This window comes from Acomys russatus, chromosome 17 (genome assembly GCF_903995435.1).
Source record: "Acomys russatus chromosome 17, mAcoRus1.1, whole genome shotgun sequence".
NCBI classification, from domain to species: domain Eukaryota; kingdom Metazoa; phylum Chordata; class Mammalia; order Rodentia; family Muridae; genus Acomys; species Acomys russatus.
The window spans coordinates 58431323-58454376 of NC_067153.1; the positions used below are offsets into that span (position 1 = coordinate 58431323).

Genomic DNA, 23054 nt, shown 5'->3' on the forward strand with positions numbered 1-23054 from the left:
AGTGCTGAGATTAAAGGAGTGTGCCACCATGCCTGGTTGGCTTTTTTTTTTTTTTAATTCCCATCAATAATAAGTTTAACCTGAGTCTACAAATACTTATCAAGTGTCTTCTTAGTGCACAGTTCATGTGGTAAAAACTACAGGCACTAAGATACTTCTATCCCTGGAAGGAAACAGCTCAAAACAAGTAAATTACAGTTTAACAAATAAGTGCTATGAAGAGATCGCCCACAGCGCTGTTAGCGCATGGCGGGTGTTGGGAGAGTTTCCCTTCAGACCTCATGTTTGAGTGTTTGAGTCGGGTCTTGAAGAGTGGAGTTGGCCTTTGTCAGAACGGCATGCAGTCCTCAGGAGTGAGAAAAGGCCCAGTAGGTGGAGCGGAGCACCAGGGAAAAAGAAGAGCTGCTATTTCTTCAGATTCAAGTTCTGTTCCAAACGAAAAATTATATGTCATAGCCATTGTCCACTAAATGGTTAAGTGAGAAAATTTAAATAATATTTTATCAAAATAGTATTTTCCAGAGTACGTACTCTGGTGCCTCATATTTGACCATGTCCCCTGGGTGGGGAAACCTGGTGGCACTCAGAGGAAGGATAGCAGGTTACCAAGAAGAGACTTGATACCCTATGAGCATATACAGGGGGTGGAGGTCCCCCGCAGTCACAGTCATAGGGGAGGGGAGTAAGGGGAAAATGGGAGGGAGGGAGGAATGGGAGGATACAAGGGATGGGATAACCATTGAGATGTAATAAGAATAAATTAATAAAATTTTTTAAAAATACTATTTTCTACTATATTTATAACCAAAATTATTTAGCTCACTGGTTATTGTAAAATGCCTAGTATTTTTAGTTGAAATGTACTCACATCCTTTTATGGTATGAAAAGTGACTTTGAGTGTGCAATTGATTTGTGTGGCAGCACCTCTCTCGGTAGCACAGCTAAGTCACCCATTATCTCACCATATGTCAACAAGGTGTAAGAATATTTATAACCATTTGTTTTCTCTTTCATTTGCTTTTATTTTCAGTCTCTCTACAGAGAAGTACCATTTTTTTGTTTTTGTTTTTTAATTATCTAAGAATTCCATACAGTGTGTTTTTATCAGATTTAGCCCATCTTTCCTACTCATAACTTTTGTCTCCTCATCCCCTACCCCCGCGCCCCCATCAAGTTCAGTTTGTGCTGCCCATATATTCTTGGACATGTGGCATTTCACCAGAACGTGGTCAGCTTATCAGGAACAACATTCTTTTTTAGTTTTTTTTTAATAGATGAGTGATTTGCCTGCATGCATGACATCTACCACATGCATGCCTAGTGGCCAGAGAGAGCATCAGATGCTCTGGAAATGGGGTAAAGGTGACTGTGAGCCACTATGTGGGTGCTGGGAATCAAAACCCAGTAATGCTCTTAGCCACTGACCCATCTCCCCACCCTCCTGGAATCAGCATTCTTAAAGAAGACTGGTTCTGCATCTCCCAGCCTGCGGTTGCCTGCACTCCTCAGCTAGAGGTGGAACTTGGTGTTTCCCTCCCCTTTCCATGCTAGAATTTGGTCTTGCTTGAGACTGCATGGGGCATCTGTACACTGTCCGAGTCACTGTCAGCTCGTGTGTGCAATTGCCCTGTGGTGTCTGGAGGGCACTGTTTCCTTGCCGCCTTCCATCACCTTTGGCTCTTAGAGTCTCTCTGCCCCGTCTTCTGCAGTGTTTGCCGAGCCTTAGGAGGAACGGGTGTGATACAGATGTCCCAACTAAACCTGATCATTCCACGGCTGTGAGTCTCGATGTCAGTCTACATCTTCTGCAGATAGAAGCTTCTTTGATGAGGGTTGAGACATGGGTGGGTGTAATAAGACATTTCGAAGTCAGTTAAATGCTATGTCGATGGTAGTAGTTTCTCCCTAGAGCTTATGACCTGCTTAGCCACAGGCTCAGCCAACAGCCGTACCAGGATAGGTTCCATCTTGTGTAGCAGCACATAAATTCAAGCAGAAATGATTGGTTATTACTGGGACAGCCATGCCAGTGTTGCAGCAGTGGGCATATCCTGCATGCACACGTTAGTGTAGCTCATGGGGGCATGCTTTTCTTAATGCTAGGTAGAATCCACTAGTGAAACCATCTTGTCTTGATTGTTTTTGCTGTGCAGAGTATTGATCTCATTTCTCTAGTAGTTTTAGGCCTGTTTCTCCTGTGAGTTGTGACCAGTTGTCTTTCAACGATAATTATTTGTCAGTTTGTGAGCATAGAAATATAATAACCTCTGTTATACTCTTTAATTTATTGCATTTATTTATTTGTGTGTGCACACATGTACACGTGCTGTGAAGCGAGTGTGGAGGTGAGAAGGTGTCTTCAACAAGAGCCACTTGTCCCCATGTGGGTCTGGGGTGCTGAACCCAGGACATCAGGCTTAGCAGAAGAAGCTTTTACCTACTGAGCCATAGAATCTGACGGTATATGCTTGGTGCTTCTGTTCTTTTTCATTCGTTGGAGAGTATTTTAGGATACTGAATGTATTATAACTTGCGGATGTCTCATGGGAGATAGGTAAGAACACCATTGGATGAAATAGTCTATAAATGTTAATTAGGTCCAAATGATTGGTGCTGCTGGCTGCTTCAGTTTTTGTTTTGCTTTTTCTATTTTTCTTTGTTTTCATTTGCTGATCTTTGCTTGTTTGATCTGTAGCTTATTGGTGTTAAAGTGCCCAGGTATGATATTTTATATGTCTGCTTCTCTAAATAGTTCTCATCCATTTTTGCCTGACAAACTTAGGTATATATATTTTTCATTCAGAGAGGTGTGTGTGTGTGTGTGTGTGTGTGTGCGCGTGCGCGCGCATCTCCCAGCACTTGGGAGGCAGAGGCAGGCCGATCTAACTTTGAGGCCAGCCTGGTCTACAAACTGAGTCCAGGACAACATGGGCTACACAGAGAATCCCTGTCTTGAAAGCCCCCCCCCCAAAAGAAAACAATGATGCCACCATTTGCTCCCTTCACGTGGCTTAGTCCTTTGCTCCTGTTTGTGTATTACTATCAGGCAGTGTTGACTGTTAGTGCATAACCAAAATGTTTAAATAATGTGATTTTAAAGAAAGTGTGACCATTAAGAGTTATGTCTTGTTATGCATAGTGGTTTTCATTAATGCTTTGCTTGAAGGTTTCTGTCGCCCTAGAAGGTATTTGAAGGTCACTTCTCTAGGGTAGGTAATCCTGTAGCTCTCTTGCTACTTACTGCCAATGCTTGAAAGTATTTGAAGGAGACCCCCCACACAGTGGGGGTTCTCTTTTGGACCCTGGATTAGATACAACCACACCCAAACACCTGTTTTCACAGAGATATTTTATTAAACAGGGAGGACAAGTTAAAGTGGCTGTTTTCTGCCTGAGTCAGAAAACAGCAGCAAATAACCTCGCAGGTGTAAGTTTTAGGAAGAGAAAAGGCCCATGTCTGTGTTAGAACGGGCTAGGGTACGCTTTGATTGAGCATAGTAATTAGGCACACCAAAGAGGGCTTTTGATTGCTGGACTTAAGTATTTGGGTGGCTGGTCCTTCGTAGTCAGCCTCAGGAGGAGGAAGTGGACAAATATGGAATGGAGTTGGGGGCTGGGGCTAGGAATGTGGCTTTTAGCAAGGCAGAAGAAATGGAGGGGAAGGGCGAGGCCTGCCCGAGCCATGCTGGCCACATTCAAGCCGGCCAGGGGCCCTTCAGTAGCTCCCTCTGGGAGAAACATAATCTATAATATGAAAATCCTATCCTTTAGACTCAGACCAAAAATGCCAAGGTTCCCAAACTTATTCTAGCCATATACATTTCAATTTAAAGCCTGTTTGCTTATGAACCAGGAACTTTATATGATAGAAAAATGCTATTTTCTGTCCACCTAAGAATCACTGAGCTGATGTTAACTATGTACACAGCGACTCTGGCAGATAACAACCTCAGTACTAGTTTGCAAGAGACCAGAAACTTAGAAGGAAAGTAGCATTTCTGTTCTCATTAAGATTTTGACACTCAGAGTTCCTAGAAAATCCTAGTTTTCTCTACTTATGTATGTTTCAGAAATAAATGTAGCAAGCTTAAAAATGCAGAAAATTTTTGCTTAATAGTGGTGAAAGTTTATGTAGAGACATACATATAAAATTGCCAACTTAATAATTTGAAAATATTTGACACAGTAAAGTATTCAGAGTGGAAGTCTTGATGTCTGCAACAAGGAATATTTTATTCTAGATAAGTTGCCATTTAGATTGATTTAACTAATAACTAAATTGATCAACAGTTTACATTGCAGGTCAGTTGGAGAATAAGATTAAAATTAATTTTGAAACATTTAATTGTCTTGCTGTTATCATAGGTATACTGTTTTGCTCTCTGAGGCTCTGTTGAGCCAGCACAATGCCTCCACACATATGGCCTTTAGGTACACTTCCTGACTGAGCTGCACTGGCTTAGCATCGCTTGTTACAGTAGTCATCGGGTGTTGCTGTTTGTAAGCCTTTTCAAGAACCTCTGTGGAAGTGAGAATCCCTGGCCGTTTTGCCGATGCTTCACTGATAACTAGAACTAGGGCACAACTGACTTCACACGAAGCTGCTGTGGCAGCACCAGCTTGGGAAGCTGGTAATGTGCACTGGCTGGCTGGTTTTTAACATGATGCCATTCTTACAACATTGAGCCCAATTACTTAGAAATTTACTAAATATCAAACTGTTCATATAGCATAAAGTTGATTGAGGTTAATATAGTTTTCAGTGTCAAATATTTAAAATGTTATAAATATCATTTCCTAGATTGGTAATCTACCTGTAATTTACTAATATTTAGTCCTTGGGAAATTATGCATAGAATACAGAGAATTGTCAACCGTTTAATACTCTCTTAAACCTAGTTTGTCTTCAGAATTGCTGCCCACATAAAAAAAGTATAGTATCAGAAATACTGAATATAAAACTATGCCTTAGTACTATGCTTCTGCATTTAAGGTATGTTAAGGGAGAAAATCAGTCATTAGTGTGAGATGTGTACGCCTAGTTTGAAATCCCAGCTTTGGTACTTAGCTCTGTGATTCTGGAAAATGATGTTTGAAAGCCCGTTTTTAAATATAAAGTGGGGTGTGACTGTGACTGTGCATGTGCTGGTGTGTACTGAGCAACACTCAGATAGAGGCACTCCGTGCTGTGAGAAGCTTTCCAAGAACAGTGTGATGCGCTCAGTGCTAGATCTTTCTGGGAAACAAAGTTGGTATTCATGCTAGAATTTTACTCAGATTGATTTAAATGTTTCATTTTTCCCGTTAAGAATATGCACAGTTCTCTGTACCTAAGGCTCAGAGAACATTTGTAGAAGAGGGGGCAGAAAGATCCAGGGGATTGTTGTGAGATGTGTCTTTTGTTTTTGTTTTTGTTTTGTTTTGTTTTGTTTTTGTTTTGTTTTTCGAGACAGGGTTTCTCTGTGTAGCCTTGGCCGTCCTGGACTCACTTTGTAGACCAGGCTGGCCTTGAACTCACAGCGATCCGCCTGCCTCTGCCTCCCGAGTGCTGGGATTAAAGGCGTGTGCCACCACTGCCCAGCTATGTCTCTTTATAATGTCAGGAGCTACAGCTATAAAATCTCAACAGTGTGACTCCTGAACTTGATGACACCAACAGACAAGCCGAGGTGGACAAGGATAAAGACCTGTGGGGCCACCTCCTCACACAAACTACTATATTCAACTAAGGATTGCTGAGGTTGGAAGTCATGCCGTATTTTTTGGACTTTTAAGACGCACCTGGCCATAAGATGCACCCAGTTTTTGCAGCAGTAAAACAAGAAAAACAGTAAAATCAGCAATCAGGCCAGAAAGCACACCCTAACCCCCGCGCCCCCCGCCCCCACTTTTGAGTGGCAGGGGAGTGTGTCTTATGGCCCAAAAAATACAGCAGTACTTCTCAGAGAAGAGCACTCAGTTGGTTATCCAGTGCCAAATAGTCAGCACCAAAAACAAAAACATACATACATGAAACATTATATGGACTGAGTTGGTTATGTTTAGGAATGCATATGTGTGTGTGTGCTGGGTGGTTTCTTGATTTGGCCTCCCTCAGTGATGGATGCTCACCTGGAAATGTAAACTGAAATAAACCCTTTCCTCACCACGTTGCCTGGGTCATGGTGTTTTTTATTAAAGCAACAGAAACCCTAACAAGTGTAATGAGGTATTGCTGTGGCAGACGTGATCATTTTGTGAAGATTGTGGAAGGACTTTGGAACTTCGGGCTAGAAAAGTCATTGAGGTTGAGAGCTCAGTGGCATGCTCTATAGGCGCCTAGAAGATACGACTGTGCAGATGGTGGAGGCCCGGCTTGTGCCTGTCAGAGGGAAGCAGACTCTACCAGGCCTTCTGTATAAAGACTGTGGTTCTGGTCAGCTGGAGCTGGAGAACCCGCAGTGATGAACAAGAGACCAGAACCACTTTTTTTTACTGGGACAATTGATGCTGGTTAGCTGTGCCTGAGAAATTAGTGGTGGTGAGAAGAGACCAACATTGTTGATGTGAAATCTTCTGGGAAGTGTTTCCTGAGAGCACACAGAAGCTGTGTTCCAGAGGTGCCCATGGGTTTTACCTCACACTGGCCAGCTGGACTTGGTAGGGTAAGTGTCACCTAGGTGGTATGAAGGGGTCATGGAGAGCAGCTGAGTCTTGGCACTGTGAGAGACCAGGCGAGTCCTTTGGTGAAGGTGCAGCCTCAGTAGCAGCTGAAGGCCCAGGACTGAAGGGGTCATGCAGAGAAGCTGAGGCTTGGCACCCGGGAAAGAATCTATTGGTGAAAGTGCAGCCCAGTGCAGCAGAAGACCCCAGCATTTGGAGATGCCAGTACCCTGGGATGACCACCAAGGACAGCAGCAGCAGTGGAGTGGAGCCAGCCACAGCCTGGAAGACAAGCTGTGTGTGCTGCAGAGGGCGGAGCTGGAGAAGTGACCCAAGCCCATTGGAGGAGCCCAGAAGATCAGGAGAGGATCCCAGACACTGGACATTGAGTTATTTACACTGTTGGGGTTTGGGTTTGCTTTCATCTGATTGTGACTGTGCCCTTGTTCTTCTCGCTTGAAGTAAGAATATATTTAACTTAATTTTGATTTTTTTTTTTTTTTTAAACAGAAACCCAGAGTTGAGAGATTTAGAACTTTTAAAACATTTTGGATTTTTAAAAAGACTGGATATGTTGATGGGACTGAATTTTTAATGTGTTTGAATTTATGAAGACTATGGGAGGAAGGAACCTCAGCTGATTAAGTGCCTTCATGAGATCGTGCTGTAGGCAAGCCTGTAGAGCATTTTCTTAAATTAGTGATTGATTGGTGTCGGGGCGGGGGCAGCCCATGTGGGTGGTGTCATCCTCGACTGGTGGTCCTAGATTCTATAAGAAAACAGGCTAAGCAGCCCCTTCCATGGCCTCTGCATCTGCTCCTGACTTGCTCAGTGATGGACCAGCATCTGGAAGTGTAAGCTGAAATTAAACCCTTTGCTCCAAGCTGCCTTGGTCATGGTCTTTTATCACGGCACTAGAAAACCCTAAGTAGGAAAATATCCACAAACCCGTAGACAAATAAAAATTATGAATGAAAAAAGAGACCATGAATTTGACTTTGAAGGAGGAGATAAGAGAAGATTTAGAGGGAGAAGAGGAAAAGGCAAAATTGCATCATAATACTACAATCCCCAAAAAAATAAAATAAACCATTTTTTTTAAAGCACGCACAGAGATTTAACCCATAAATTATGCGAACTGTATGATAAGAATAAATTAGCACCTACATTGTACACACCTTCTTCCAGTGGTACTTTCTCAGGTGTGGACTATTTTAATCCGCTGTTAATATTTTGTGGAAGCTATACATTTTTAAAGCATGTTCTAATGTCTGTAAATGTTTGTTTGACACAGGTTTCACTACATACCCCTGATTGACCTAGAATTCACTAGAGCACTTGCAGAGAGATTTGCCTTTGTAGGGAGGATTTTGTAACTTGGTTTTCTTTTTTTTTGTTCGTTTTTTTGAGACAGAGTTTCTCTGTGTAGTCCTGGCTGTCCTAAACTCACTCTGTAGACCAGGCTGGCCTCAAACTCACAGAGAGCCACCTGCCTCTGCCTTTCCAAGTGCTGGGATTCCAGGCATGTGCTACCACCTTCTTCTAGGGAGTTTCTTTTTAAAACACAGAAGTGTTAATGGAAATATGTTTTAATCCAAGGTGTGAGGGTAAAGGGCTGCTTTTACAGCAGGTGACTTTTAATTGGCCTGATGCTCTAGCAGGGGGGTGTTTTTGCCAGGTGCAGAAAGTTTAGGATATGTAAATGTTAGGTTCCGCAGAGGCGGGTTCCTGTTGTTGGCCGTTGTTGCTGGGCTGTGGTTTGTCAAGGAGGCTTCGAGAAATCAGACCCTGACAGCGAAGACCAAACTCGCCCAAAGGAACTCAGCTCCCACACCCAGCTGGATGTCACCTTTGTTTGTTTGTTTTTTGAGACAGGGTTTCTCTGTGTAGCCTCAGCTGGCCTGGACTCACTTTGTAGACCAGGCTAGCCTCAAATTTACAGAGATCCGCCTGCCTCTGCCTCCCCGAGTGCTGGCATTACAGGTGTGCGCCACCACGCCCGGCTCCAGCTAGAAGTCATCTAGCCATACCTTCGCCCTCTTTCCTTTCTGTCCTTTTTTTCTCTACTATCTAGAGTTAGTAAGGGTGGAGATTGGTGGGAGAGAGAAAAAGAAATCAAACGCTGCCTACAATGGCATCCCACATGGGTTGCTAGGTATAGTGTGACTTTCTTGGCCTTGCTAGGGGTTTAAATAACGACACAGAGACTTTTTATATAGTTGAAAGCTTAGCCCGTTTGCTGGGCCAGCCTCCCAGCTTACCTTTTAAGCTTAGCCCCACTGTTCAGCCTCTGCCGCCATGTGGCCACCTCTGCGTTCCCTTCCGTGTCTGCTGCTGACTCTCTTGCTTTGCTCTCTTCTCCCAGCATCCCTATCTTAGAAGTTCTGCCTTCCACTTCCTGCCCCAGATCCTGGCCGTCAGCTCTTTACTAAACACCTGACACATGTCTTAGATTGCCTGTATGCATGTAAGGAGGATAAACACCTGGGACAGGCAATGGAAACTACAGGGATGAACAACACCTCTACAGAATGCTTAATTATCCATCCATGTATAAGACTGTATTTGGGTATATGCACCCAAGTGCAAGTGCCTGCCATGGGTGCTGGGAACGGAAACCCTTGTTTGCAGTAGTGTCCTTTTAACCAATAAACAGTCTCTCCAGCTCCTGAATTGGTAATTTTAATAGTGAAATTAGGCTTATTCCTCTCTCTCTCTCATACATCTGGAGGTACGTGTGTGTACATATATGTTATATATTTTTTTATATATTAAACTGGCTAACCCTCTACCAATGTGGTTGGTACTGCCTGGTTTTTAGCAGCTGGTTATAAAAATAATGCATATCTTTGATATTTCTTGTGCCATAAGATAATATGTAAAACAAATAGATGTCAAGGGTTGAAGTAAAAGTTCAGTTGTTTTACAGCAATAGTTCAGTTTAGGTGTTTATGTATACTCTTAAATGGATTTTCACATTTATGCATATGTGTTTTATATTGGAATTTTACCACATAAGATTGCATGTATGTTTCATGCAAATAAAGTGGAGGATTCTGTTCTGCAGCAGGAGTGCTATTAAGACATGGGATGCTTTTATACCATTGAGAAAAGAAACTGCCAAGAACTAAGAAAACTTCAAATGAATCTAAGTTAAACTTGTTTTTCAACCTTTTGATACATACCTTAGCATTGCAGTGTTTCCTTTTAAATTGATCTTCTGAGTTTGGTGGTTTTGTTAAAATATAATTGTGTGTGTGTGTGTGTGTGTGTGTGTGTGTGTGTGTGTGTGTGTGTGTGTGTCCTCTTAAATATACTGCAAGCTTTTAAAGGCAGATGAACTTGAGAAAGCAGGAAGTGTGCTTGTGTCCATGGTGTTCTGGGCAGCCTTCTCATGAGTGGTCTGAATCTGTACACCAGAGATAGTCCTGGCTGTTTTGGTTTAGGTAGTTTTTAAACGCTTTCGTTTTGTTATTTGACTTTGTTGTTGGAGGATATGTTTTTGTTTATTTGCTTGTTTTGTTTTTCTAATTTGAGTACTTTTCTAAGTGGCTACTAGGGCAGCTGGAGTTAGGAAGCCTAGTGTTATGTTAATTACATTCACTAGAACCAAAAAGCCTATTGTGGATGAAAAAAATCTTAACCAAAGGGAAACTACTCTGGAGAGGAGCCTGCCCAAGCTGTTCTCAGTTGCTTAGATGATGAGCAGAGGATGAGGTGTTTCAACCTGTGTTGTCAGTGAAAAGAATGCGCACACTTGACAGTAACTGATCAAAGTAGCAGATACACTAAGAATTATGAAATGTTAAATTTTATGTTGCTTTGCCAAATATTGGTAAACTGTAATTCGTGTCTATTGAGAGAGGCAGCAAGAAGAGGAAAGTGTGCTTCTGTTCTTTAGGGTTTGGTGGGGAAGGGGGAAGTCCACTCTGACTGTCTGCCATGCCACAGGAGAACAATCTGTGGGAGTGTTATTTTCTTCTTCCATCATGTGGGTCCTAGGACTTAAACATGGGTCATCGGGCTTAATGGCAAGGGCTTTCTGTACTCGCTGGCTCTAGCATCTATGTTCTTAAACATTATGCTAAGTAAGAAGGGAACGACAGAAGGCGCAAAGAAGGTAATTATAACTCATAGAGATGGCATGGGAGCAATGGCTCAGACCTAAGGGAAAGGGCAGGTGGTGACCACAGAGTCTGGATATGGAAGCACAGAGCAAGTTCTGTCACTAATGTGTCCTATTTGTAGAGAAAGATAAAACTAAGGTGTTGTATCTGTGTTCAAATTCATAGTACACAGGAGAAGACAAAGGCTGGCATTTTGTGAGATTAACCAAGGTTGACTTTGGAGCAGTTCTGATGAGATCTCTTGAGGATCACTGGTAACTGACCTAGGTATCAGTGTAGTGCATGGCAGTTTGGAATCCTGAAACTATCTCAGAATTAAGGGCTGGCAAAACAGGCTGGGCATGGCATCTTATGTGTTTAATCCTAGCACTTGGGAGAGTTCAGGGCTAGCCAGAGCCTGTCTCAAAAATGAACAAACAAACAAAATGTGGGCAGATAAGAATATAAGAGAATTCTATATCACCAAACATAATGGCTAAAATGGTTATAGATCCCATTTATTTATGGCCACTTATCATCAGGTAGTTTTACAAACGACATTAAAACTAGGTAGGTTTCTAGTGAGTGAAAATTTCAGAGGTTATTTTTTGCTCAGAGCAGTCACCTTGTAAGCCTCTCAGAGGGAGCATGTCCACCCATGTTCTGGTTTTAACCATTTTCAGCAGAAAGCAGTGAGGTATGCTAAGGAAATAGTTTTACAATTTGAAAAACGATGCCACTTCAACTATTGTAGGCAAGCTGTCCACAACATTCAGCCCCAGCAATTCTACTTGATTTCAAAGACACAACTACAGAGAAGGGCGGCTGAGAGGAAGCCCACCACGCTGTTAGTGCTGCTGGGAGCTGGGCCACAGGAAATTGCTGTTTCTCTTTGATAGCTCTTTAGTTTTCAGGTTCATTAAGTCAGTGTGCTTCTGTGTGACCCTTGGAGACAGAAAGTGAGGAGAGTGCACCAGCCTCATCAGGTGTCCCTTCTTACCCCAGGAAATGCATACTCTGTAATACCCATGTGTGCTTGCTTACTTACTCAGCTCTTCATTTGGGGGAGGGGGTGAAGGGCATGTCGGGACAGCAACTTGCCAGGTAGCCTAGTTTGGTTACCCTGAACCTCAGCCTTCTGAACGTTAGGGTTACAAGCATGTGCCGCCTTGCCAAGCTTGCCCTCCAATATTGTATTTGTAGAATTCAGATTCTTTTATCATATTGGTTTGGAAGCCTTCACTATTTTTCACATCCATAGAATGACTGAAAGGAGCTGCATTCCCAGGTACTGTAGAACTTCATCCTGAGCTGCCACAGCCCATGAGTGGCTCGTATGCACAGAGTAGTCAAATACAAAAGGGAAGAGACTTGTGAGGAGGGAAAAGAGGGAGTGGCCTGGAGAGAAGTGGCAGATACAGTGTAGGACAGGGAGAATGATGATTCAAGATGCTGCTTATGTGATGCACATAAAAGAGGGACTAGGAGGATGGCTCCGCATTTGAGAACATTTGCTGCAATTGCAGAACACCTGGGTTTGCTTCCAGCACCCACATGGCAACTCTCAACCACATGTAACTTCAGTCCCAGGACATCCAACATCCTCCCCTGGACGCCAAGCACACAGATGACACATATGCATATGTACAGGCAAAATACTCACACACAGAAAAATAAATTGGTCTTTAAAAATATGTTTTAATTGATTCAAATATAGACACAATTACATAATAGCCATAAAAATAGAATCCAGTACCATCTGCTGGAGTCTGCAGGTGCGTGCGCTCATGCACTCACGCACGCATGAGATCAAAAATAAAATCTTTTTTAAAAACCTGTAGCCAAGGCCAGGCATGGTGGCGCACGCCTTTAATCCCAGCACTTGGGAGGCAGAGGCAGGCAGATCTCTGTGAGTTCGAGGCCAGCCTGGTCTACAAAGTGAGTTCAAGACAGCCAAGGCTACACAGAAAAACCCTGTCTCGAAAAACCAAAATAGATAGATAGATAGATTAAAAAGACTGTAGCCAAGATTTCTTGTTTTTTCTTAATCTACTATAGCAACATGATTTACAGAATGTATTGAAGTATCAGAGAGACATTTTTGTCTTTTCTTTTTGTAGGTGGTTTCAGACACCCTCGCAGGTGTTCTACCATGCAGCTACTGAACACGGAGGAAAAGATGTGTACCCAGGGCAGTGTCTTTGGGAAGGCTGTGAGCCTTTTCAGCGGCAGAGGTTCTCCTTCATCACCCACTTACAGGTATACTTTGTTGATGCTCTTTTGCTTAGTAACTCATCTGGTCACATTAAAGATCATGTGTAACTTTTACTTCCTTTTCTCCTTAAGGATAAACACTGTTCAAAGGACGCTCTGCTTGCAGGACTAAAACAAGATGAACCAGTACAAGCAGCAAATCAAAAATCTTCTACCAAGTAAAGAAAATTAGTTTATTTACTATTGTGCATAAAGAACAAATAGTCCCTAAGATGGTCAGGGCCTGTCTCCCATTCCTGTCACTGAAAAACAGTAGAAACTAGGCAAATCACAAGAACAATGAAAAGAAACTTAGCCCGGGAAACCCAAGACCCAGCTCCCATGCCAAGCTGTGAGGTTCTGCTCAGACAACATAAATGTTCTTCATAGGTGTCAGTTTTCATAGCAGCTGCTATGAAAGTTAGGTAGCTCTCACTTTGGAGACAAGTCATTAGGCAGACAGATAGTATTACAAATACTACTAAGGTCTTTTTTAAAAACAGAGTAAGCCTGTATTGACAGTGGTAAAGAGGCTTTATCCACACATACATGAACACACCCATAAGCATACCCATGCTTACTGGATTACATTTGTTAAGAGTGTGTCCACCTGTTCCCTCCCCACTGCTGCCTCCTAGTGCAGTGGGGTAGCTTGTCTGCTTGGCCAAAGAAACTGGCAGTAGTTTAAATGGGATTTATTACTATAGTGTCTGTGTAGCCTTCCATCCCATCTTTCATAAGAACAGTGGGACTTTCCTTATGGCGCCTTTCTGGTACAAGAACTGAATGAAAGTCAGACTCCTTAGGAAAGCAGTGTGATTGCTGTCCACAGCACAGGTTCCTGGTCTACACTTGCCTGCTGTTGGCTAGGCATCGTGTTCAAAGATGAGAGCTATACACGTTGTGCTGAGTGACTGCTACTGTTACTGCCTCCACACCCCGCATAGTAACTTAAGAGGTGGACCGTGCAGTGCGACATCCTGTGATGCCTGCAGGCAGGAGGATGGACAGCTAAGACCCTGTTGAAATGAAAAGGGATAGGCAGGAAAACGCAAGCCTAAGTCCGAGAGCTGTTTGTGTGGCCTGGCAGGGCAGTGAGGGGGCACAGTTGTCTGTCTGTGCAGTTAATGTTGTCTGTCTCTCATAATTTAGGCAGCCAGCTGTGGGGGGCCCAGGCTCAGCTCCTAGAGCACAGAAGGCCATTGCGAGCCACCCCAGTGCTGCCCTCATGGCTCTGAGGAGAGGCTCGAGGAACCTTGTCTTCCGGGACTTTACAGTAAGTGCCCCTTGAAACCCTTGTCCGTAAAGACGTAGCCCTGTGTGATTTAGATCTTTATTCTTTTTTTTTATATTCTCCATTCTTTTTAAGGATGAAAAAGAGGGACCAATAACTAAACACATCCGACTAACAGCTGCCTTAATATTAAAAAATATTGGTAAATACTCAGAGTGCGGGCGCAGGTGAGTAGTCTGTCTCCATAACCAGCGCAAGCTCACTGTATTTGTCTGTGTGAGGGAGGATCATTACTATCTCTAATTTGCTAGGCCATCATGAGCTCTTTAAAGCCAAAAATAAAGTTGAAACAACAGACAGCAAGCCTTTAATTCATTTTATTGTCAATTTTATTCCTGGCCATAGCATTTACGGGAAGAAAAAAAAAAGTTCTGGGAGAGAAACCTGAGATGTTCTTGGGAAAAAGATGGAATTGACCATTTGCTTCAGTCAAATCAATTCAGTTCCATTTGACAGTGGTGGTTATAAGCCTGTCAAAACCATGACTATTAGCAGTCACTGTAAAGCTTTTCATGTTTTATAATTTCTTTCTAGTGGACTTAAGGAGCATAAGGGGTGTGTGTGTATATAAAATATATATTTTTAAACATTTATTATGTATACAATGCTCTGCCTGCATGTGTGACTGCCCACCAGATCGCCTTATAGATGGTCGTGAGCCTCCATGTGGTTTTTGGGAATTGAACTCAGGACCTTTGGAAGAGCAGCTCTTAACTCAGCTCTCAAGATCTCTAGCCCCCTGTAGATAGATAGATAGATAGATAGATAGATAGATAGATAGATAGATAGATATTTTTTTTTTTTTTAAGTAGTAATGACTTTTTCCTTAAGAGAATGTGTCCTGCTGTATCCTCTGCAGCAGAGTTCTCAGCCTTACGACCTCTGCCACCCTTGCTGCTGTTATGAGTCAAAATGTAAATAGTTTGGGAGATGGAGATTTGCCAAGGGGGTCACAACCCACAGGTCTCACAACCTACTGTGCTCTACAGGGTCTCCTCCCCGCCTGCCTTCTCCCACATCCTCAGCTGACTAGCTAGAAGCTGTCAGGTGCCTGTCGTAACTCAATAGGCCCATCTCATGCCTATGCCTTCAATCTACATCCCATTGTGTTAGCTATTATAATATTTAAAGTAGATTTTCAAAGCATGATTTTCAAAGCATAAAAAAGTGTGGAATTAGTTACAAAAGAAGATAATTGTGCTATATCAGCTTTTAATTTTTTATAGGTGATATTTTTATAGGTGATATTTTGAAATTAAAATATAACTATATCATTTTTTCCCTTCCATTTCCTCACATGGCTTTCCTAGTCTTTGCTCCTTGTCACATTCATGGCCTCATTTTCTTTCTTTCTTCCTTTCTTTCTTCCTTCCTTCCTTCCTTCTTTGAATCATGGTTTCTCTGTGTAGTCTTGGCTATCCCAGAACTCACTTTGTAGACCAGGCTAACCTCAAACTGAAGAGATCCGCCTGCCTCTGCCTCCCAAGTGCTGCCATTAAAGCTGTGCGCCACCAGTTGCTGTACACACACAAACACCTATTGTGTTACATATACATACATGATTTCAGCACTGTTGACTTGATACTAATGACCACTTCAGGGCTTCATCCCAGGGAAGACAACAGCAAGCAGTTGATAGGGGCTTACAGTTGGTTCTCTGCCTGGGGGTAGAACTCCCTACATGGCATGTCTTGCTGTTGTACTTGTTCTTAGTAAGTTAGGCGGCCATCTTGTTAGACTTCATGAATATAGTTTCCCTGTCTTTTCTTGGAGACACAATCTCACAGCAAATGTCATGTTCCTTTGGCTCTTAAAATATTTCTGCTCTCCCTTCGGTATTTCCTGAGTCTTAGATGCAGGGGCGTATTGTATGTGTATCCGTCGGGACTGGGTACCACACCATCTCTTGTCCTCTCCATTTGGATCAGTTGTGGTTTTCTGTAGTAGTCTCTATCTGTTGTGAAAATGAGTCTCCTCCATGAGAGGCTAGAGCCACACTTACCTTTGAGTATGAGCATACGTGTTTAGCATTCTAAATTTAGCAATGAGAAATTCTTGTCCTTTCGTCAAGTTTCAGTAGTAGGTTCTCTTTGAAGATCTGTGGCCTCACTGGCCTCAGGCAGATGGTGGTGATGTCTCCAGCACTAGGCATATGTTTTCCTTCTCTTGTAGGCCCTGAGTCTAACTAGATAGCTGTCAGTTACCGCCAAGGTATATGCCACTGTTGTGCCCTTAGGAATAAATGTCTTGCCAAGCTGGCTCATAGGCATCGCAGCCATGTAGGACTATTGATTGCCTCCCTCCCTTGGGACCTTACATAGCACCTTCCAGCGCTGTGGAAGTCAGGCCCACGGGAGGAGGCTTTCAGGGAAGATCAAGTTCAGATCTTCAAGTCCAATCTAAATCCCCATGCCGTTCTTCACAGGAGAAAACAACAACAACAACAAAACGCTATCCTAAAATTCATATCACAAAAGTCCCTGGATAGCCAAAGCAAGCCTGAGCAGAAAGAGCGGTACTACAGGGACTGTAACCGCAGGTTTCAGGATATGTCATAGAGCCATAGTAATACAACCAGGACCAGGGTATGGTGCTGACCATGGGAGCAGAACAGAAGACCCAAGCCATGAGTGCACGGAACCACAGACAACCTAACATGTTACAAATATGCGCCCAAAACACCAAACCATGCATGTGAGACAAGAAAACATGTTTAACAAGAAAACATGTTTAACAACTGTTAGTGGGGAGGCAGCATGTGGCGTGCAGAGGAATGGAATTAGACCTGTGTCCATCACCTTACACTATCCTAACTCCGGTGAACAAGACCTGAGCCTAAGCCACCTACCATTGCAGTGATCTGCAAGATACGGGTTGAAAAGGACTTCCTCTCTAAGCCCCACACGCTCAGGAATCTAGGCCAGCAGTTGACATGTGGGTCTCGCTAACATGAAAGCTTCTTCCCAGCCAAAGCAAGAAGCAAGCCAGTGAAGAGGAAGCCACAGAAGTGGGAGAGAATCTTTTCCAGTATAGATCCAGGATATACAAAGAACTAAAAAACAAGACAAAACAGAACAGATGACCCTGGGGCTGGAGAGATGGCTCAGCAATTAAGAGCATTAGCTGCTATTCCAGAGGTCCTATGTTCAATTCCCAGAACATACATGGCAGCTCACAACTGTCTGGTCTGTAACTCAAATTCCAGGGGATCCTACTCTGTCATTCAGACATGTATGTATGCCAAAGACCAAATGTACATAAAAATAAATAAATTTTTAAAAATGACCCATTCAAAAAGTGAACTATAGATCTAAACAGATTTATCAAAAGAAAAAATAAAAATGGCAAAAAGATAAAAATAAATAAAAACGGCTAAATAAATCTCCCAAAAACAATGACGAAAAAGTCCATTGCCCCTAGAAATTAGAGAAAAGAAAGTCAAGATAATTTTGAAGTTTCATCTTAGCACAGTCAGAATGGCAAAGATTAATCAAAACAACAGACAACAAATGCAGGAGAGGATGTTGAGAAAGGAAACCTTTAGTCACTGTGGGTGGGCCCTCTGGAAGTCAGTGTGGAAAATTCAAAAAGCTAAAAAAATAAGCCGGCCATATCACCCAGCTATACCATTCTTGAGCATACGCCCAAAGGACGGCCCATTGCACTCCACAAGCACTGCGCTGCTCTGTTCACGATAGCTAGGAATCGGAAAACAGCCTTAATGTCCTTCAACTGAACACAGTGGTATTCACTGTGGATACCTTTAAGCTGGAAAGAAAACTGCAGTCATCCGATAATTGGATGGAACTAGAAAGTATCCTAAATGAGCTAACACAGTCTCAGTAAGACAAATATCACAGGATAATTTTTTTGTTAATGTGCAATCTGAAAAATACCAAGTTGGTTTTGTGGGGGTATTGACAGTTTGGTTTGTTTTGGGTGCTAGAGACTGAACACCCACCCACATATGTGGGTTTGCTGGCTAGAACATTAATATTTAAGTATGGTTTTTTTCCCAATGTAAAGGCCTAACGCCCTCTTCGGCATACGTGTCTTCTGTACACAATAGCATGTTCTTCTGTGTCCTCGGCCTCATTTTTGCGTTGTAGTCTGCTTTGCAACCACAGGAACTCAAAGTTCCTGCTCACCTTACACTTCATCTTCACCTGTGAACTTTTGCTCCCCGCGTCTGCTTTCCTTCCTGTCTGTATGTCTTTCCAGATTTCTGTGTTTCTGATTCTGCAGATAAGCACTGCCTTCCTTCCTCCTCCTCCTCTTTTTTAATTTGTTTGTTATTTTATATGTATAGAAGTTTTGCCTCATCCTGTGCATACAGTACACACAGAGGCCAGAAGAGGGTGTTGGATCTTCTGGAGCTGGAGACAAAGGTTGCGAGGTGCCATGTGGGTGCTCTTCACACTGAGCCCTGCTCTGCAGTGCCTGGAGCCTTCCTTGTGATGCTTTTGCATTCCCTGCTGAGTTTGGTAGTGTTCTGTGTCTGTAAGCTGTCTGCTCTGTAAGCAGCTTCAGTGCCTCTTTTTCTCTACTAAGCCATGTTGGGACTACTTCTCCCAGCATGCACCCTGGAACACTGCCCAAACTCAGCCTAGGAGTGACCACTTCCATTCCTGTGGTCTTTTCAGGCCCTAACCTGCTCCAGCCAGATAACACTGCCCCCAGTACTGCATGTGAGCTCTTTGAAGGTAGAGACTGCGTGTTTATATAAACTGTTGCTTTTCAGTGCCAGGCATACATGGGAAAGTGTGTGTGACAGGCAGGAGGAAAGGGGACTGGCAAGTGACTTTTCTGTTCAAGATCTAAGTGGAGCTTGTGCAATGAATTAGGATCCCCAAATAATTTTTCCTTAGCGCTGTTCCTCATCCTGACTGCATGTTTGGGCTCAAATGGCAACGCCTGTTTCCCTGGCTATGAGTCACTGAGTAAGAACTGGTCTCTGCCACACTGGTTCTCTTGCCGACTTCGTTTTGAGTGCAGACTCCCATCTTCCAGATGTCCTGGCTTATCAGTGCTTAGGGTGCTGGAACAGTGGGACCCCAAAATGTCAACCACTATCAGGTAAGATATACAGGGTACGTCAGGGAGATTGCAGATTTGCAGTCAGCCTAGTCCACATGGGGAGACCAGTGTGTTCCTCTGTGAACATTTCCTATTTTGTTTGAAAATATTGAGCAGCTGACAGAGAGAACCCAGTATGGAAAGGAGGGTGTAAAAATCCCCCCCCCTTTTTTTTTTAAAGCAGGGGATTTGTTTTGTTTGTTTGTTTTTTTGTGTTTTTTTTTTGTTTGTTTGTTGTTTTGTTGGTTTTTCGAGACAGGGTTTCTTTGTGTAGCCTTGACTGTCCTGGACTCACTTTTTAGACCAGGCTGGCCTCAAATTCACAGACATCCGCCTGCCTCTGCCTCCCAAATGCTGGGATTAAAGGTGTGCACCACCACTGCTTGGCTAGGAATCCTCTTTTTAATAAGAACATTAGCTTCAGAGCTCGTCTTTACATACGGTACCCTTCCTGCACCACAGAAAATGCCCAGGTTTTGTGAGGCGTTTTGTTTTAACGTGATGCATTTTATCCCTTCTGGTTGACTTTCAGCTCTGGAGAAGTCTCAAGGTGTGTCTCTTTTTGCTTTATTTATTTATTTTTTAAAGATTATTTACTTTATATATATATGAGTGCTCTGTTTTCATGTATACCAGAAAAGAGAATTATATTCCATTACAGATTGTTGTGAGCCACCATGTGGTTGCTGGGAATTGAACTCAGGACCTCTAGAAGAGCAGCCAGTGCTCTTAACCGCTGAGCCATCTTTCCAGCTCCATGTCTCCTTTTGTTGTCTAATACTTGGATCTGTTTTGAAAATCAACAAGTGATTTTTAAACTTTTTTTGGTTTGGTTTGGTTTTGGAGACAGGGTTTCTCTGTGTAGCCTTGGCTGTCCTAGATTCACTTTGTAGACCAGGCTGATTGGAACTTGCTTCTGCCTCCCGAGTGCTAGGATTAAAGTTGCGCAGCACCACACCTGGCCAACGTTTTAAATTGTGTATGTACGGGTGTTTTGCCTTCATATATGTATATGTGTTCAATGTGCATGCCTAGCTGCTGGTGTGAAGCCCCACAGAGCAGAAGAGAGGCCCACAGTGAGCTGCCCCACCCAGCTGAGGGTCTTCGGTCTTGACCGTCTCTCCAGCAAGTGATGCTGGGAAAACCTAGACTCACAGCTGCTATTGCCATGTATGTCGTAGCTCCAAATGGATCGATGACTTGTACAAATGAGTGAAAACCTCTAACCAGTTAGAAGGTACAGGCAAGGCTTCCTTCTTGTCGTTGGTTCCTTGGTCTGCTGGCCCAGAAGCAGAGCCAACAGAATGCAGACAAACAACTTCATCAGAACTAAAACTTGTACACAAAAAGACATTCAACAGTAAATGGCTACCCAGAGAAGGAGAAAAAATAATTGAAAAAAATCACGGATTTGGTAAGGGATTTATATTGAGGCTAAATACAGAAGTCCTAGCTGCTGTGGAAACCTGCATCAGCTAGCTCCATGAGGAGAGAAAAAACTAGTATACACTTACAATGGGATGGTGCTGGGCCTTTAAGAAGGAGAGATCGCTAATGTGAGCCCAGCTGTGAGCGCTGAGGACAGCCTCTGAAGCAAGCCAGTGCAGAGGGTCAGCGGCCCAGTTCCCTACAGGAACAGGTAGACCGATTCAGGCAGCGGTTCTCAACCTTTGGCAAACTTGTGTCCCCAAAACAAAAAAATTACCATTCATAACAGCAGCAAAATTATAATTATGAAATAGCAACAAAAATAATTCTGTGGGTGGTGGTCACCACAACATGAGGGACTGACAGGAGGTCACAGCATTAGGAAAGTTGAGAACCACTGACTTACTGGGAGAGAGGGGATCAGAAACTGTTGTTTCCTGCATATAGAATGGTTTATTGTGCATAAAAGAGCTAGAGACAGTGACAACGGTTATACTGTAGAATCAGTGTACTTGGGGCTACTGAATTGGTAAAGTTCATGTTGTGTTTTCATAAAAAATGGAAAAAGTTAAAAACAAAAGAGTCTCTTGAGTGGGGAGTGGCAGCTAACAGGCTCGGGGTTGCTGTTTGGGATGAAGGGAATACTCAAAAGTAGTTGTAGCCGTATTGCACAATTACCAATGAGTTGTTTTAAGTGTGTACGTTGTATGATGGTAAACACACCTCAGTAAATTTGAGGAAACCATCCAGTCATACTGTAAAGCTTCCAGGAGCAGACCCATGCCTCCTTCCTGCCTCTACCTTGGTAGCACTCATAAATTTAAGCAGGCTCTTCTGGTTTTTTTCTATTGTTTCTTAAAAATATACTTTTGTGGGCAGGAGAGATGGTTCAATGGTTAAGAGCACTGGCTGCTCCTTCAGAGGACCCAGGTTCCCAGTACCCACATGGTGCCTCACACCCATCTGTAACTCTAGGCCTAGGGGATCTGTTGCTCTCTTCTGGCCTCCTGGACACCAGGTCATTAGGCAGTCACATAGCGCACAAACATACATGCAATCAAAAGATTTATACACATAAAAATGTTTAACTATATGTGTGTGTGTTTATATATACACACACACATGTACATACTTATCTATGCCTGTGTTCTTTTGTCTAGACATAAAATTCTGAATTGGAAAGAGGTTTTTTGCTGCTCTATCTTACCCAGCTGTTCTGTTAGGGTCCAGTGGCATTCTGGGTCACAGTTCTTTGCATGTGTTCTGTTTTTCGACTCAGAAGTTCTAATGTATTCCTGGCTTTCGAAAGTTTAATAACTCTGATATCTTATATATTGTTTTAACTGTTACCAAAAAAATTGTACATAATAGGGTATTCAGTGATGTTTTGGTACACACACACACACACACACACACACACACACACACACACACACACACACACACACACACACACACACACGTCCTCTATGTGTAAAGCCTGTTTTTGTCCTCCTGTTATTTCTCTATGGTAAAAGAATTGCGATTCCTTTCTTCGGCTTCTCTGAAGTCTGTAGCCGTCACCTTACTTCCTGTGCAGTAGAACTCCGGAACCTCTGGCTCAGTGCCACTCATCAGCCTACCTCCTCCTTAGATGCCACTTGATTAAGATCAACCTTCGGCCTTCCCATGCATGAGAGAGGTCATGGAGTACTTGTCTTTGTGTGCCTAGCTAATTTCATGTAGCAGAGAGAATGGAAGTGAACTCTAGACACACCTGGCAAGATCTGTTTGTTTTAATGGTTGATTAGCATTTCGTCTATGTGTGTATCATGTCTTATTTGTTCGTTAGTTGATGGACACTACAGATGTTTCCAGTTCTTGCTGTTGTGAATGGTGCTGCTGTAAACATGGCAGATCAATTTAATTTTGTTACCTTTTCATTAGTGTGGATAGACAGAACAAATTATAAGCCAGCACCAGGGCTAGATAAAGAGACCTTGGAGAAAGGGGAAGCAGGGGAGAAAAAGAAAAAGATTTCCTGTAGAATGCAGTGAGTGGGGCTGGGGCAGTTTAAGAGTACTCACTGCTCTTTTGGAAGACCTGGGTTCAATTTCCAACACCCACATGGCAGCTCACAACCGTCTGTAACTCCAGTTCTAGTGGATCCAGCACCCTCACACAGACAATACATGCAGGTAAAACACCAGTGGGAGCATGTGGCAGGAGTCTGGTCATCTCATGGCCTTACTCTTCCTCCAGCTCGGAGATGTGT

At 43.0% G+C, this 23054-nt stretch overlaps 1 protein-coding gene across 1 annotated transcript in view; it reads left to right on the forward strand.

Moving 5' to 3' along the window:
* Arid2 (AT-rich interaction domain 2) overlaps positions 1 to 23054 on the forward strand; it is a 130916-nt gene that overhangs the window by 102129 nt on the left and 5733 nt on the right. The window contains exons 17-20 of the mRNA XM_051160260.1: positions 12870 to 13008; positions 13096 to 13181; positions 14155 to 14278; positions 14372 to 14463. Coding sequence (XP_051016217.1) covers positions 12870 to 13008; positions 13096 to 13181; positions 14155 to 14278; positions 14372 to 14463 — 441 coding nt within the window. The remainder of the gene's footprint in view (positions 1 to 12869; positions 13009 to 13095; positions 13182 to 14154; positions 14279 to 14371; positions 14464 to 23054) is intronic.